This window comes from Pseudorasbora parva, chromosome 8 (assembly GCF_024679245.1).
Source record: "Pseudorasbora parva isolate DD20220531a chromosome 8, ASM2467924v1, whole genome shotgun sequence".
Classification (NCBI taxonomy): Eukaryota; Metazoa; Chordata; class Actinopteri; order Cypriniformes; family Gobionidae; genus Pseudorasbora; species Pseudorasbora parva.
Window position 1 is genome coordinate 3,533,821 of NC_090179.1, and position 13,636 is coordinate 3,547,456.

Below are 13,636 nucleotides of genomic sequence, written 5' to 3' on the forward strand. Positions count from 1 at the left end.
TATGTCCCTCTTTGGCTACTGTACTTTCAAGATGGAGGAGCAACATGGCGACCGGCATTCAAACCCCTCACCCGTATGTGTTTTCAATGGCATATTATAAACTTACGAGAATACTTTATAACGTGAAAGAAGTAAATATACATTAATGAGCACATATATGTATTTTTGAAAGAACTAAGTGTTTTTAGCTAAGAATAAACTAAACAAGTTACACAGTGTAGCTTTAATGTAAGAAATTTCAGAAATTTTGACTAGAAACAAGAAAATTATACTAAGTAAGAAAAGCCTTTTTTGCAGTGCGAGCATAATAACGGAACAAAATAATAGACCCAGAGCAAATATTTTACATTGTATCTGCATTTTTATATAGAATTAATACAGAAAGAAACTATCTGTGATTTGAGATACTAGTAACACTTCCACGGACATTCATTATCATAACAAGAAAAGTCTCAACTAAAAAAATAAATAAACGCTCTCTAGCGCTCACAGCGAGATGTTTTCAGCTGGCTAAAAACCCTTTGGTGGACACAGGTGCGCTTAAGACCATGTGTTTTAATGATCGTTTATATCATTAAACAGGGCCCTAAGACTCCACACCCTTTCGGAATCACAGATGGAAAGTAAATGGGGTTTGTTTTGATTTCATGTCAACTTGCATTTACAGTATTATAAATGAAATGTAAGATGGCACAATTGCTCATTTTGTATGGAGCCCCGCACATGACATGCAAGAAAAATAAGGTATTTCATTCCCTCGATTTATAAATCGTGCACACGTTTTACTAATTCATTCCCTCAAATTATAAATCGTGCACAATTTAGCGTAGTATTTTACTGCATGTCGTGCGGAGCGCCATAATTTTGCGTAATTCTCCGTAATTTTTTGTGATTAAAAGACCTTTGCAATTTGACCAAATATATTACCTGAAAATAGGGATTGACTACAGACAAGGAACCGTATTTTAGTAGCAACTGGTGTTATTTTTTTATTTATATTTATGACACTGTCATTCTGGTCGTATAATAAAGAGAATGTGGTGATGGTCAGGGAGTTTGGCTCATGGGTTCATGATCTGTCGAGGTCGACCATAGCCTGTCATGCCAGCCTGGGACGCCCCTCTGTTGGATCCCATCTGCAGACCGATAACGTTTTTCCCCTCTTTCATCTGGTTGTCAGAGAAATCTCTCCGGTTCTCCTGAGCTTTCCTGTAAATAGGCCGATATGTTTAATCAATCGCCATCGATACAGTAAACAAAACCATGCTCTTTATTTGTAACCCCGGAAGAAACAGCCGATGTAACCAGCAGTAACTCACTTGAAGAACCAGTTGGGATCTCCACGGAAAGCGCCGTCATCTTTTGTCACCGCGAGGCTGCCCAGAGCCATGAGTGTCCTCTGCACTGCGGCCAAGTCCTTTCCTGCCATTACAGAGCATACAAATATACCGTAACTGTTCGGGACTTGCTTGAATGTTGAGCTTTAGCAGGGAGACGTCCACAGTGATTCGTCCATTAATACTGTTAGTTCTGATTGAGTTGATTACATGTTGAACGCTTTTGTTAGTTTTCAACGCTAACCATTGGCTATTGCAATAGATTAGCAGTGGTAAATATCCCACAGAAACCTGCACTGCAAAAATGCTCTTTTTATTTAGTATTTTTTTCTCGTTTCCAGTCCAAATATCTAAATATTCTTAAATCAAGATGCATTTTCTAGATAAGTAAAATGACATAAAATATTTTTGCTTGTTTTCTGGGGAAAAATATCTAAATGAAGTGAGTTTTTGCTTAAAACAGGCAAAATGATCTGCCAATGGGGTGAGAAAAATAACCTTATTTCTGTTTGGGACGGAAACAAGAAACAAGATTTCAATCAGAAACAAGATTATTTTTCTCACCCCATTGGCAGATCATTTTGCCTGTTTTAAGAAAAAACACTTCATTTAGATTTGAAAAAATTAAAAGATCATATGTTGTTTTACTTATATAGTAAATGTATCTTGATTTCAAAATTATTAGATATTTAAATTAGAAACTAGACAAAATTACTAAGTAAGAAGAGTATTTTTTGCAGTGTGTTGTTTGGTATTTGGAGTTACGGGTATGGGTCAAGGATTGCCTATGGTCTGAATGTAACATTACACCCTGAATAGTTAAAAACACCCTTTAAAAGCCATTGTTACTGTAGCAGGAGAGATCTTTGGACATGCGCCTGTGTTGTATATCAATATATTTTGTCTTTTCCAGGAAACTTTGAAAAATTTCTCCTCTAGACACTTTCATTACACTCATTACAAGGACAATGATGGATGGATGGATGGATGGATGAATGGATGGATGGATGGATGGATGGATGGATGGATGGATGGATGGATGGATGGATGGATGGATGGATGGATGGATGGATGGATGGATGGATGGATGGATGGATGGATGGATATTACTTGGTAAATAGTTTAATAAATAAAAAATATACACTGCCAGTCAAAAGTTTGGGCACACTTTCCGGTAAAACTTTACATTATGGGTGCACTAATATGCATTTATTCATGTTTAACTAATGCACAGATGATCATGAGGTAATGTATTACTAATGGTGAGCTATGATTACTGTATCAGCAACTAATGAAGATTCCTCATGATTAATAGATTAAATAATATATGATTTGCTATTAATTAAATGTGTCATCATGTATTAATTCCTTAATAACATATTATATTAAATCATATCACATTTAAATCAGTCATGTTAAATAATACGACTGCATTCAATATCCTGTTAATGAGTCAGCTCTTTGTCTCATGTGATACATTAAAGGTCCCGTTCTTCGTGATTCCATCTTTCAAACTTTAGTTAGTGTGTAATGTTGCTGTTATGTAACAGAGGCCAGCTAGTAGTAGTTGCTGTGCGAGTAAACCTCACTCCTCTGACCTCAAGAGATGCTCTAGCGACTGACGCTAGGGGTTGCAGCCTTTAGCCTCCTTTATAGAGCGTCCGACTCTCATGCCGGCGGACCCGGGTTTGAGTCCCGGTCCGAGCAGTAGGGGTCACATTGGTGCCGTGACCCGGATGGGAGTGAGGTTTAGGGGGGTGAGTGTAACAGAGGCCAGCTAGTAGTAGTTGCTGTGCGAGTAAACCTCACTCCTCTGACCTCAAGAGATGCTCTAGCGACTGACGCTAGGGGTTGCAGCCTTTAGCCTCCTTGATAGAGCGTCCGACTCTCATGCCGGCGGACCAGGGTTCGAGTCCCGGTCCGAGCAGTAGGGGTCACATTGGTGCCGTGACCCGGATGGGAGTGAGGTTTAGGGGGTGAGTGTAACAGAGGCCAGCTAGTAGTAGTTGCTGTGCGAGTAAACCTCACTCCTCTGACCTCAAGAGATGCTCTAGCGACTGACGCTAGGGGTTGCAGCCTTTAGCCTCCTTGATAGAGCGTCCGACTCTCATGCCGGCGGACCAGGGTTCGAGTCCCGGTCCGAGCAGTAGGGGTCACATTGGTGCCGTGACCCGGATGGGAGTGAGGTTTAGGGGGGTGAGTGTAACAGAGGCCAGCTAGTAGTAGTTGCTGTGCGAGTAAACCTCACTCCTCTGACCTCAAGAGATGCTCTAGCGACTGACGCTAGGGGTTGCAGCCTTTAGCCTCCTTGATAGAGCATCCGACTCTCATGCCGGCGGACCCGGGTTCGAGTCCCGGTCCGAGCAGTAGGGGTTACAGTGACCTTTCCGGCCAATGTGTGCTAAGCTGCTGTCCAATCACAACACGGGAAGCGCTGGCCCAATCAGAACTCGTTACGTGTTTTTGAAGGAGGGACTTCATAGAACAAGGAAATCATCAGGCTGTTTTTAGGACAGAGGAAACAGCGCTGTACAGATAAGTAAATTGTGTGAAAAATACTGTTTTTTTACACGCGAAACATGAACTCATGTTATATTGCACACTGTAAACATAATCAAAGCTTCGAAAACACGTGAAGAACAGGACCTTTAATAATAATTCATTTATTTAACAACCTGTAAACTATTTTTAAACAGATACACTGAATTGTGATGTGGGATCTGCAGATGTCCATGAAGAATATGTTTGTTTGAGAAAGGGCTGTGATATGTTGGCATACTCACCCTCCCACAGATCTACGGTCTGAAACATGTCGGTTTTGACGACCCCATATCGCTCCGCAGCATTGAGGAACTGTGACACCTGCTCCATCTGTTTGAAAGCCATACTGGAGCTCTGGATCTTCTTTACAGGCTTGTCCTGACACAGACTATTGATGAGCTCACACAAAACCTGAGAACGGGTAATTACGAATGTCAGTAAACACTGTGACCAGGTTACTCATCCAGATAACCAGTGTGGTTTGATCACTCAACATGAATGTTATGACATTTGGTTGGTCCCATCATTTCTCGTGCCAACTTTGGAGTCTCTGTTTCAATCCCTATTCATTTTGGCTTCTGAATAACCTAGATTGTTCCCTTTTGAAGAGAACTAAACCCTGCGTCTAGAATCAACGCTAACAGCGTGACCAGAGTCTGAAGCATGAGTAAACACACTCCACTTTCATTGGCTGATGCCATAAGCGGAGCAGCTGAAAGAGGGCACCCGACCCCCCGTTGTACGTACATGTCATCAAGCCTTTTTGGCTCATTTATCATGAATTCGAGAAACTGCTGACATTGGAGTTTTTCCCTCTATTCCACCTTGGGAAAAAAATGGTGGGTTCATTATTATTTTTAAAGGTGCCCTAGAATGAAAATTTGAATGAACTTTGCCATAGTTAAATAATAAGAGTTCAGTACATGGACATCACATCCAGTGAGTCTCAAACACCATTGCCTCCTCCTTCATACAGACTTGTTCAAAATAATAGCAGTACAATGTGACTAACCAGAATAATCAAGGTTTTTAGTATATTTTTTATTGCTACGTGGCAAACAAGTTACCAGTAGGTTCAGTAGATTCTCAGAAAACAAACAAGACCCAGCATTCATGATATGCACGCTCTTAAGGCTGTGAAATTGGGCAATTAGTTGAAAGGGGTGTGTTCAAAAAAATAGCAGTGTCTACCTTTGACTGTACAAACTCAAAACTATTTTGTACAAACATTTTTTTTTTCTGGGATTTAGCAATCCTGTGAATCACTAAACTAATATTTAGTTGTAGGACCACAGTTTTTTAAAACTGCTTGACATCTGTGTGGCATGGAGTCAACCAACTTGTGGAACCTCTCAGCTGTTATTCCACTCCATGATTCTTTAACAACATTCCACAATTCATTCACATTTCTTGGTTTTGCTTCAGAAACAGCATTTTTGATATCACCCCACAAGTTCTCAATTGGATTAAGGTCTGGAGATTGGGCTGGCCACTCCATAACATTAATTTTGTTGGTTTGGAACCAAGACTTTGCCCGTTTACTAGTGTGTTTTGGGTCATTGTCTTGTTGAAACAACCATTTCAAGGGCATGTCCTCTTCAGCATAGGGCAACATGACCTCTTCAAGTATTTTAACATATGCAAACTGATCCATGATCCCTGGTATGCGATAAATAGGCCCAACACCATAGTAGGAGAAACATGCCCATATCATGATGCTTGCACCTCCATGCTTCACTGTCTTCACTGTGTACTGTGGCTTGAATTCAGAGTTTGGGGGTCGTCTCACAAACTGCCTGTGGCCTTTGGACCCAAAAAGAACAATTTTACTCTCATCAGTCCACAAAATGTTTCTCCATTTCTCTTTAGGCCAGTTGATGTGTTCTTTGGCAAATTGTAACCTCTTCTGCACATGCCTTTTTTTTAACAGAGGGACTTTGCGGGGGATTCTTGAAAATAGATTAGCTTCACACAGACGTCTTCTAACTGTCACAGTACTTACAGGTAACTCCAGACTGTCTTTGATCATCCTGGAGGTGATCATTGGCTGAGCCTTTGCCATTCTGGTTATTCTTCTATCCATTTTGATGGTTGTCTTCCGTTTTCTTCCACGTCTCTCTGGTTTTGCTCTCCATTTTAAGGCATTGGAGATCATTTTAGCTGAACAGCCTATCATTTTTTGCACCTCTTTATAGGTTTTCCCCTCTCTAATCAACTTTTTAATCAAAGTACGCTGTTCTTCTGAACAATGTCTTGAACGACCCATTTTCCTCAGCTTTCAAATGCATGTTCAACAAGTGTTGGCTTCATCCTTAAATAGGGGCCACCTGATTCACACCTGTTTCTTCACAAAATTGATGACCTCAGTGATTGAATGCCACACTGCTATTTTTTTGAACACACCCCTTTCAACTAATTCAACTAATTGCCCAATTGCACAGCCTTAAGAGCGTGCATATCATGAATGCTGGGTCTCATTTGTTTTCTGACAATCTACTGAACCTACTGGTAACTTGTTTGCCACGTAGCAAAAAAAAATATACTAAAAACCTTGATTATTCTGGTTAGTCACATTGTACTGCTATTATTTTGAACAAGACTGTATGTAAAGGGAGGCACACCACGGAAAAACAGGCTATTTACACAAATGTCATGTGCCAGGCTGTGCAGGGGAAGTGAGGACTTTTCATAGCCTTCCCACAGATAAACAATGTCAACAGTCCCGGTTGATGTTTATTTACAAATGGATACCGCAACAAACTAATTCAAAGTTCTTCACAGAGAGTTTTTCTAACCTGGGGCAATATAGCAAGATTCGCTCAGCGTCTGATACTGAAGAAAGGGCCGATTTCAACCGTATTCCTGCAAGCAGTAAGTAGTGATTTTATCCACTTATTGACTGTCGAACCCATTTCGGATTAAATTGAAAGTTTCTTAGTAAGACAACATTATGATAATATCCCCTGTGTTTTCTAGATCTAATGCAAGATGCTAGTATTGGATAGCCTAGAAATCTAGACACACCCTAGCGGCAGCAAATCTAATCTGCCGCGAGTGTCGTCTAGCAACTCTCAATACCCTTCTGAGCTGTAAAAGCCAAACTCTGGTCAGGCCAATCACATTGTGTATAGAGTCAGTGGGCGGGGCATAAAATACAACAGTAGATATATATGTCAATCTCTTTTGACGGATTGAAATCTAAATTAGCCTATATTTCATCATTAAAACATAACTCAGAAACTAACTACGTTTACTACTACTGTTTAGTTGCTTACAGATCGCTCACTCGATTCTTGTAGCTAACGCCACTTTCTTCACCATCTAAGTTGAAACGATAGTCATTTGACAAGGCCTCTAGTTAATTTGTTAAATAAATATACATTTTTGAGAACTGAAGTATGATTATTTTGCAGCGGATGAGTAGTAAACATGACACTGACAATTGTGGCTTCTACATTACTTTGTTTGGCTAAATAAATCGCCTTTTAAATCAGTACTCTACTGTCAAACTTTAACGTTACTGTACAAAAAAACATATTTACATGCTACCCAGTTTGTGATTCAAAGTTAAGAAGCTATCATTGTAAAATCATTGTCATGATGGATGGTATAGATGTGTTAGCTGTCATTGAGCAGCAGGGAAACAGCGAATCAGAGCAGAGCTCTGCATTAATATTCATGACCCTTCCAAATAAGGCAAAAACAGAGCATTACATCCTAGGGACAATTTATAGGGTTGTAAATGGACCTGTAAAAAAACTGTATCTGGACAATTTTCTTAAATAAGCCACATATTTAGATATCAGAGAACAATTTAACATATTGTTTCAAATCATTCTAGGGCACCTTTAATGAAAAACACAACAAAAAAACAGTACAATGAGAAACTCGCTTATATTAAACATACAACTTTTATTAACAATGCGACCTATTTATTAAAAAAGCGATTAAGCATGGTATAGTATTAACACTACATGTTCTATTAACAAAGTTCGGGAGGAGCACGTTCAGATAATTAACACGAGTGGAGAGCATTTAGCCAATCAACGATAAGAGGAATAGAGTCATAATATATTCATAAGTGAGGCGGACAGAAACATCTAATAACAGTTTTTAGACCTTTTTTTTGCTAAGAAATTAAATATACTGCTGAACAATAACCACGATTTTGTAATCTCTGATATTATTTCCCTTATTTTCCTAATGATAATTTTAGGATTGTTTTATGTACTACAAACACTTATGCAGTGTCATCATATATAATTTATGTTAAAAAAAGATCACAGAATAAGGCAGAAAATAGGTTATATTTGTAGTTTCTATACTGTAATAAAGGCTATGTTAATTAGCACTGCATTATTCATTATATACGCTATTGTTATAATACAAATCACAGAGATGGCTTGAAAAACACATAAACCTGATATTGTCGCATTCATGTGTTTATTGTCTTCATGTTGTATCAGTTAAAACGTTTCTCCCGTTCATTCAGCTGCAGATAGCTGGATGCTTTTGTCCATATAAGGGGTTTCCTGTCATAATGAGGTATTACTTCTATGAAAAATGTGTAGAAAATTGATTGCCAAAATGACCTGAGAATAACAGGCATGCATTACTTACACATCCATCTTTGAGCCAGGTCTGGAAGCCCAGTTTTCCTGCCTCTGGCTTTCCCACCGCAGGCCCACACTGGGCCACAATCCACTCCACCAAACGTGCCTCTAGTTCGGTGTCGTACTTCTGCTCAATCTTATCCTGCACTTGGCGGCTCATCCCATAGGACGGACCCTTGTTTGCCATAGTTGCCACACCCTGCTTAGATGAGAAGAGAGGAGACTGTCGATAGTGGAGGACCTGACGTATCATTGTTCATCTTTGGAAAAACTATCAAATTAAGCAACATTTAATGTTTCCATGTCATTTTTATTTTATATTATATTATAATTTTGTAAAGCTTTTTGCTCTAGCGTAGTGTTGCAGCTGAAGTGTGTTCTTCCATTTTATTTTATTAGACATTTTCTGTATAAAGCTTGTTTCGTTTTTATGGATAATAGATAAAACAGGAACATATTTGTAAAATGTGTGCCATTTACCTTTACAGAAAATCCTCTTCTCCTAAAACTTTCATTGCATTTCATAAAAAAGAATCAGCTTTAACATTATCAGAATAAAGTGAAAAAAGGTGCAACTGCAATGATGCAGCTGAAGCAGCCACAAAGCCATAAAATGAACTTCCACATCATGCGTAGCCTATAGATGTTGTGCAGTGTAAACAGTCCAACACGTTTCCAACGGTAAACAGTCCAGCTCAATTATTATATTGAGCTAAACTGTTATACAAAAAGCAACCATAAAGGCAATGGTTTAAAGATTCACATGTTCATGTAGTCCTTGAGTGGATGGAAAGAATCATCAATGGAGTCGGAGCAGCAGCCATACGGTTGACAGGATTAGATGAACATGTTCCTCTAGAGCGTTTGTGTAGAAACACCATCAATTACATTCAGACATTTCAGCAGATTGTCTCAGCAAAGCACACACACACACATGGCAGCAGTCACCTGTGCTGCCATTCTGCGCTTTAGGGCACCACCTCTGAAGTTCCAACCTTAAATAATGAGTTTCAAGGCATTTACCTTATGAGCATTACAGCAAAAAGGTGCACTTTCTTTTTTTCTTAGTTTTTTGAGGCCATTCATTGTAAACAGTGTATTTTTTTTCCTGATTTACCCTGAAAGAATGGTCGTGAAATGTGACAACATGCCCCAAAGGTGGGGAACATTCTTACATAAGCATATGACAATTAAAATGTTATCTGATATAATCCAGGAAATATTTAAAACAAACTAAAATATTTTGTCAACATAATTAAATTATTAACTTTTTCAAATAAAATAATTTTGGGTCAAATATGGACAAACCCAACCATTGAGTTAAAAATGTAATAAAAAAAAATGTAAGCCAGCATTTATTAGAGTGTTTAGGTAACTGTCTGCTTTATATCTGCTAACACTGTATTTCGATGCTCCCAACAGGCATTCTGCTGACTATAAGTAACTTTGCAATTACAACTTTTTTTCCCCTTAATCAAACCCTAACCTTACAGTCTATTAACAGTCTGATACTCTAATGATAGTTAGTTGACATGCAGTTGCAAAGTTAATATAGGTAGCAAAATGTCTAAAGTTGAACATTGAAATAAAGTGTAACCACTTTCTAGACCACATTTAATTTATAAAATGAGTCAGAAAAATGAAGTTAGATCTGAGAAAATCTCTATCAACAATATTTTAAAATGCGCACATTCACACATTTGTAGGTGTCCTTATACTTTTGGGTATTTCTAAACTGTACACCCTCTCTGAGCATTATAGATGTTTTGTTTTGTTCTGGTATTATAATGATGATATTTAGGTAAGCTTCATTTTATACCCTTTTTTCACTCCAGTTTGAGTGTCCTAGAACTGGTCTGGATAAAAGGTAATGCTATCATATGTTAAATAGATCGAGTCTGCATTAGCTGTTCTTGAAGAAAGCAATGTGGTTGATTATTGTTACAAACTCATAGGTTGAAAGTTCAAATAATACTGAAATGGACTATAAAATAAGCTATTTTATCACGTCTGATTTTTCTTTGTCTTTTTTAACTGTAGTATGTAGATTGTGCTTGAGATTGGTTTCAAGTCGTTCACAAGGCACAATAATCAGCTAAATAACTGACCGAAAGGTCTTTGGAATTGATAACATATAAAAACCATACTTACTGTAGTAAAAATGAAGATGACTTTGTCCTTCGTGCAGTCACTCGTCACCCTGGAGCAATGGTTTGTGTGCGAGTGTGTCTAGATTCAAGAGTTCAGCAGAGCCGTCCCTGTTGCTGTTTCAGGAGAAGATGTCTTTACCATTAGAGAAATAATAAACAAGACATTCGGTGAGGAGGGCAGAGAAAAGGAAATTGACACCTTAAAAGGACATGGTCTTTTTCTCAAGCCCACCCTCCTCTCCCTGCACTTAAGGTTTATAGTTCGGCCCTTTGTTGAAGGCAAAGCCTTATTTGGGAAGAGGCCTGGATGAGGACAGGATCCAAGCCAAGAGTCTTACGTTTGGTCAGAGACCAGAATTCTCCAAATACCACATCACTGCATCAGCAGAGAGAAAAAGAGAGGCTGTACTAATGCCTGCTGGAAGGTATGGTGGAGCTGGGGAAATACGGAGAGGGCTTCAAGTTCAGACAGGGACATAAATGGAATAGTTTGACAGATGTACCGTATAGTTTCACACGTCAGAGAAATCTGTCAGCAGTTTGTTCTGGGGTGTCGATGTAGAAGCTCTGGCAGTGAGGAAATAAGAGCAGTAATGAGTGCTTAAGCTGAGATTAAGCTAAATGATTTACTGACACTTTGGAAGAAACCATCAACAAGGCCTTCTATGTACAAAATAGTGTGCATTCAATATTACATTATCCAATGAGTATGCTATAGCTGATGTTGGAAACATGCAGCGCTATACTGAGATTATTTACTGAGCCTTCAGGGGATTTGTTTCATTTACCTTTATTTCTTATAAATAGTTTTTTCTAACTATTTCTTCTTAAATTTACCACAAATGTTTGTGATTTTTTCAATGAAGAAAAACTGAATTGAACTTGTATGAGATGGTGTATTAGCTGGTATTTGGGTTTCCATGTTTTATGAGGACTTTTCATAGATATAATGATTTTTATACTGTACAAACTGTATATTACCCTAACCCTATGGTAAATGGACTGCATTTATAGAGCGCTTCAACAGACCCATGGATATTTTTTATTACTTGGCCCACCCGATCGGTGGATATAAGCACAAACTGTGCATCACACACACACACACACGCACGCACACACACACACGCGCCACCATGTAGGTGATCAAAACTACTGCGATTGTATTTTTCCTTCAAATATCAAGTCGAGAGAGTGAACAACGCACATCAAGAAAAGAATGTTATTTCAGTATTTAAGATAGCTCGTCAGCTGGCCGGTAATATATTTTGGTAGCCCGTCTGGAAAAAACACAGCCCCAGGACATTGGGCTTTGCGAGCCCTGGCCCATTCATACGCGAGTCTGATCACAAATCGCAATGAGCCAACAACGCCACAAATAAAGGATTCTTCAGCCTGTGACAGTGGGCTAAGGAAGCCTTTCTCAAACTTTTCTCAGTCAGGGCACCTTTCAAAAGTGCATAAAATTTCAAGGCACCCCAGTTTAAAATATATTTTAAAAACACTGCATAACCCAAATTTGAATGCAAATGTCCTGTTTATTTAGACTGGACAGTAATGAACAGAGCATAATACCCCATTTCACAGTAAAAACTGTCCGGTTCTGTGGGGCTTTTCTTTTTGAAAAATGATCCATGCTGCTGCTGCTTGTTTCTTGCTCTTTGTAAAATCAAATGTATTTTCGCGGTTAAATTATAAAACAACGTAGCCAACTGCACAGTCACACGACCCCGGTGAGGACGTCATGACAGTTACTGATGTGAGACGGATTTTTATGGTTAATTTTATATATTTATCTAAAATTTATTTGCAACTTTATTAAGCCGCTCATATGTTTAACCCTTTCTCATGTAAATGTAAAACATTCTGGCTGACCCCCAGCGTGAGTTTTTCAAAGTGACCGTTATTAATGTGTCACTTTATGGTTTCCATGGTGACGCGTCATTGCTTGTCCAACGTGATCTCATGAAAATACGTGAGTATTTTTACGTAAAGTGTGATTCTACTACATTTACTAACGTTTTCACACACAATAAAACGTACAATACTGACTTATTACTAGCACTAAAATGTACAATATTGACGTATTGACAGCACTAAAATGTAAATTATCGACGTTAACGTGTAAGCAGCCAGCCACCGGCTCCCATAAATCGTGGCATTAATATTGTTTATTTTATATCCAATAGTCACATCAATACATGTTTTCAGTCACATTTATTAAATGCATTTTACTAAGTTAATCAACCTAATATAAAATAACAGAAATATAAAATAACATTTTGCTCTCGTGACATCACTACAAACTCATTTCGGGTGACTAGATAATGTTAAAAGAAGACTGAATTTTAAAACCGTCAGATGAATAACATTCTTGCCAACCATTTTGTAATATTTAGCTTGTTGTTTGCTGTGAGACATGAAAAAGGCATTTTCTCCTATTCAGCAACTGGCGATCAAAATATACACCAAAACACAACATCAATTCACAAAACGCAACACTTTATTCGTTTGCTGTAATCCAAATCGTTAGAATCCATATGTTTGCGAGAAACAAATCTAAAATTGAGCCCGGTGATCTTCATCTCCATTAGTCTTCATCTCCTCTCAGTAGCGCGACGGCAAACATCAAATCTCGCGCTCGTAAATTCAAATTTAAAAAACGCGCCCTCATGAAGCGTTACGACATGATTTACGGCAGTGGCATCGAACGCTCATTGGCTCTCGCCTGCTTCGTCACAGATTTTGACATGTCGTGTTTCAGTCGATATGTATTTGAAATGGGAAACGCGCAACTTCACGGAGAGAAGCCGGATTAATATTTTCATTGATTAATAGCTAACATTCTGCTCTGTACCTCATACAAAACTATTAACGTTATATACCACCAGAGAGGACTGCGACTGCAACACATCTTCATTTGAACTACTTTTGGTACCGCTTTTGACATTTTTGCAATAAATAAATTATTGTGAGTACACTGGTCTGTGTGTTATGC

The 13,636-nt window shown here is 38.5% G+C and overlaps 1 protein-coding gene across 2 annotated transcripts; it reads right to left on the reverse strand.

Annotated features, from left to right (window-relative positions):
* Positions 1-963: 963 nt before the first annotated feature.
* Positions 964-10,800, reverse strand: tagln (transgelin). 2 transcript variants are annotated; one of them, XM_067449947.1, is made up of 5 exons: positions 10,643-10,800; positions 8,499-8,690; positions 4,121-4,289; positions 1,320-1,422; positions 964-1,209 (listed from the first exon to the last, which is right to left on the reverse strand). In XM_067449947.1, exons 2-5 carry the CDS (start codon positions 8,676-8,678, stop codon positions 1,062-1,064), a joined length of 600 nt encoding a protein of 199 aa, XP_067306048.1. In that variant the 5' UTR covers positions 8,679-8,690; positions 10,643-10,800; the 3' UTR covers positions 964-1,061. The 2 variants fall into 2 exon arrangements, with proteins under 2 accessions (XP_067306048.1, XP_067306049.1); XM_067449948.1 differs by having other exon boundaries at positions 8,499-8,693.
* Between the last annotated feature and the right edge of the window lie 2,836 nt (positions 10,801-13,636).

Excerpts from the sequence above, each read along its gene's own strand:
- tagln (XM_067449947.1), bottom strand. The coding sequence starts at position 8,678 with ATGGCAAACAAGGGTCCGTCCTATGGGATGAGCCGCCAAGTGCAGGAT. Across the intron at positions 4,290-8,498 it reads CCTGGCTCAAAGATGGATGT|GTTTTGTGTGAGCTCATCAA; the intron begins GTAAGTAATGCA and ends ACCCGTTCTCAG. Across the intron at positions 1,210-1,319 it reads GATCCCAACTGGTTCTTCAA|GAAAGCTCAGGAGAACCGGA; the intron begins GTGAGTTACTGC and ends GCCTATTTACAG.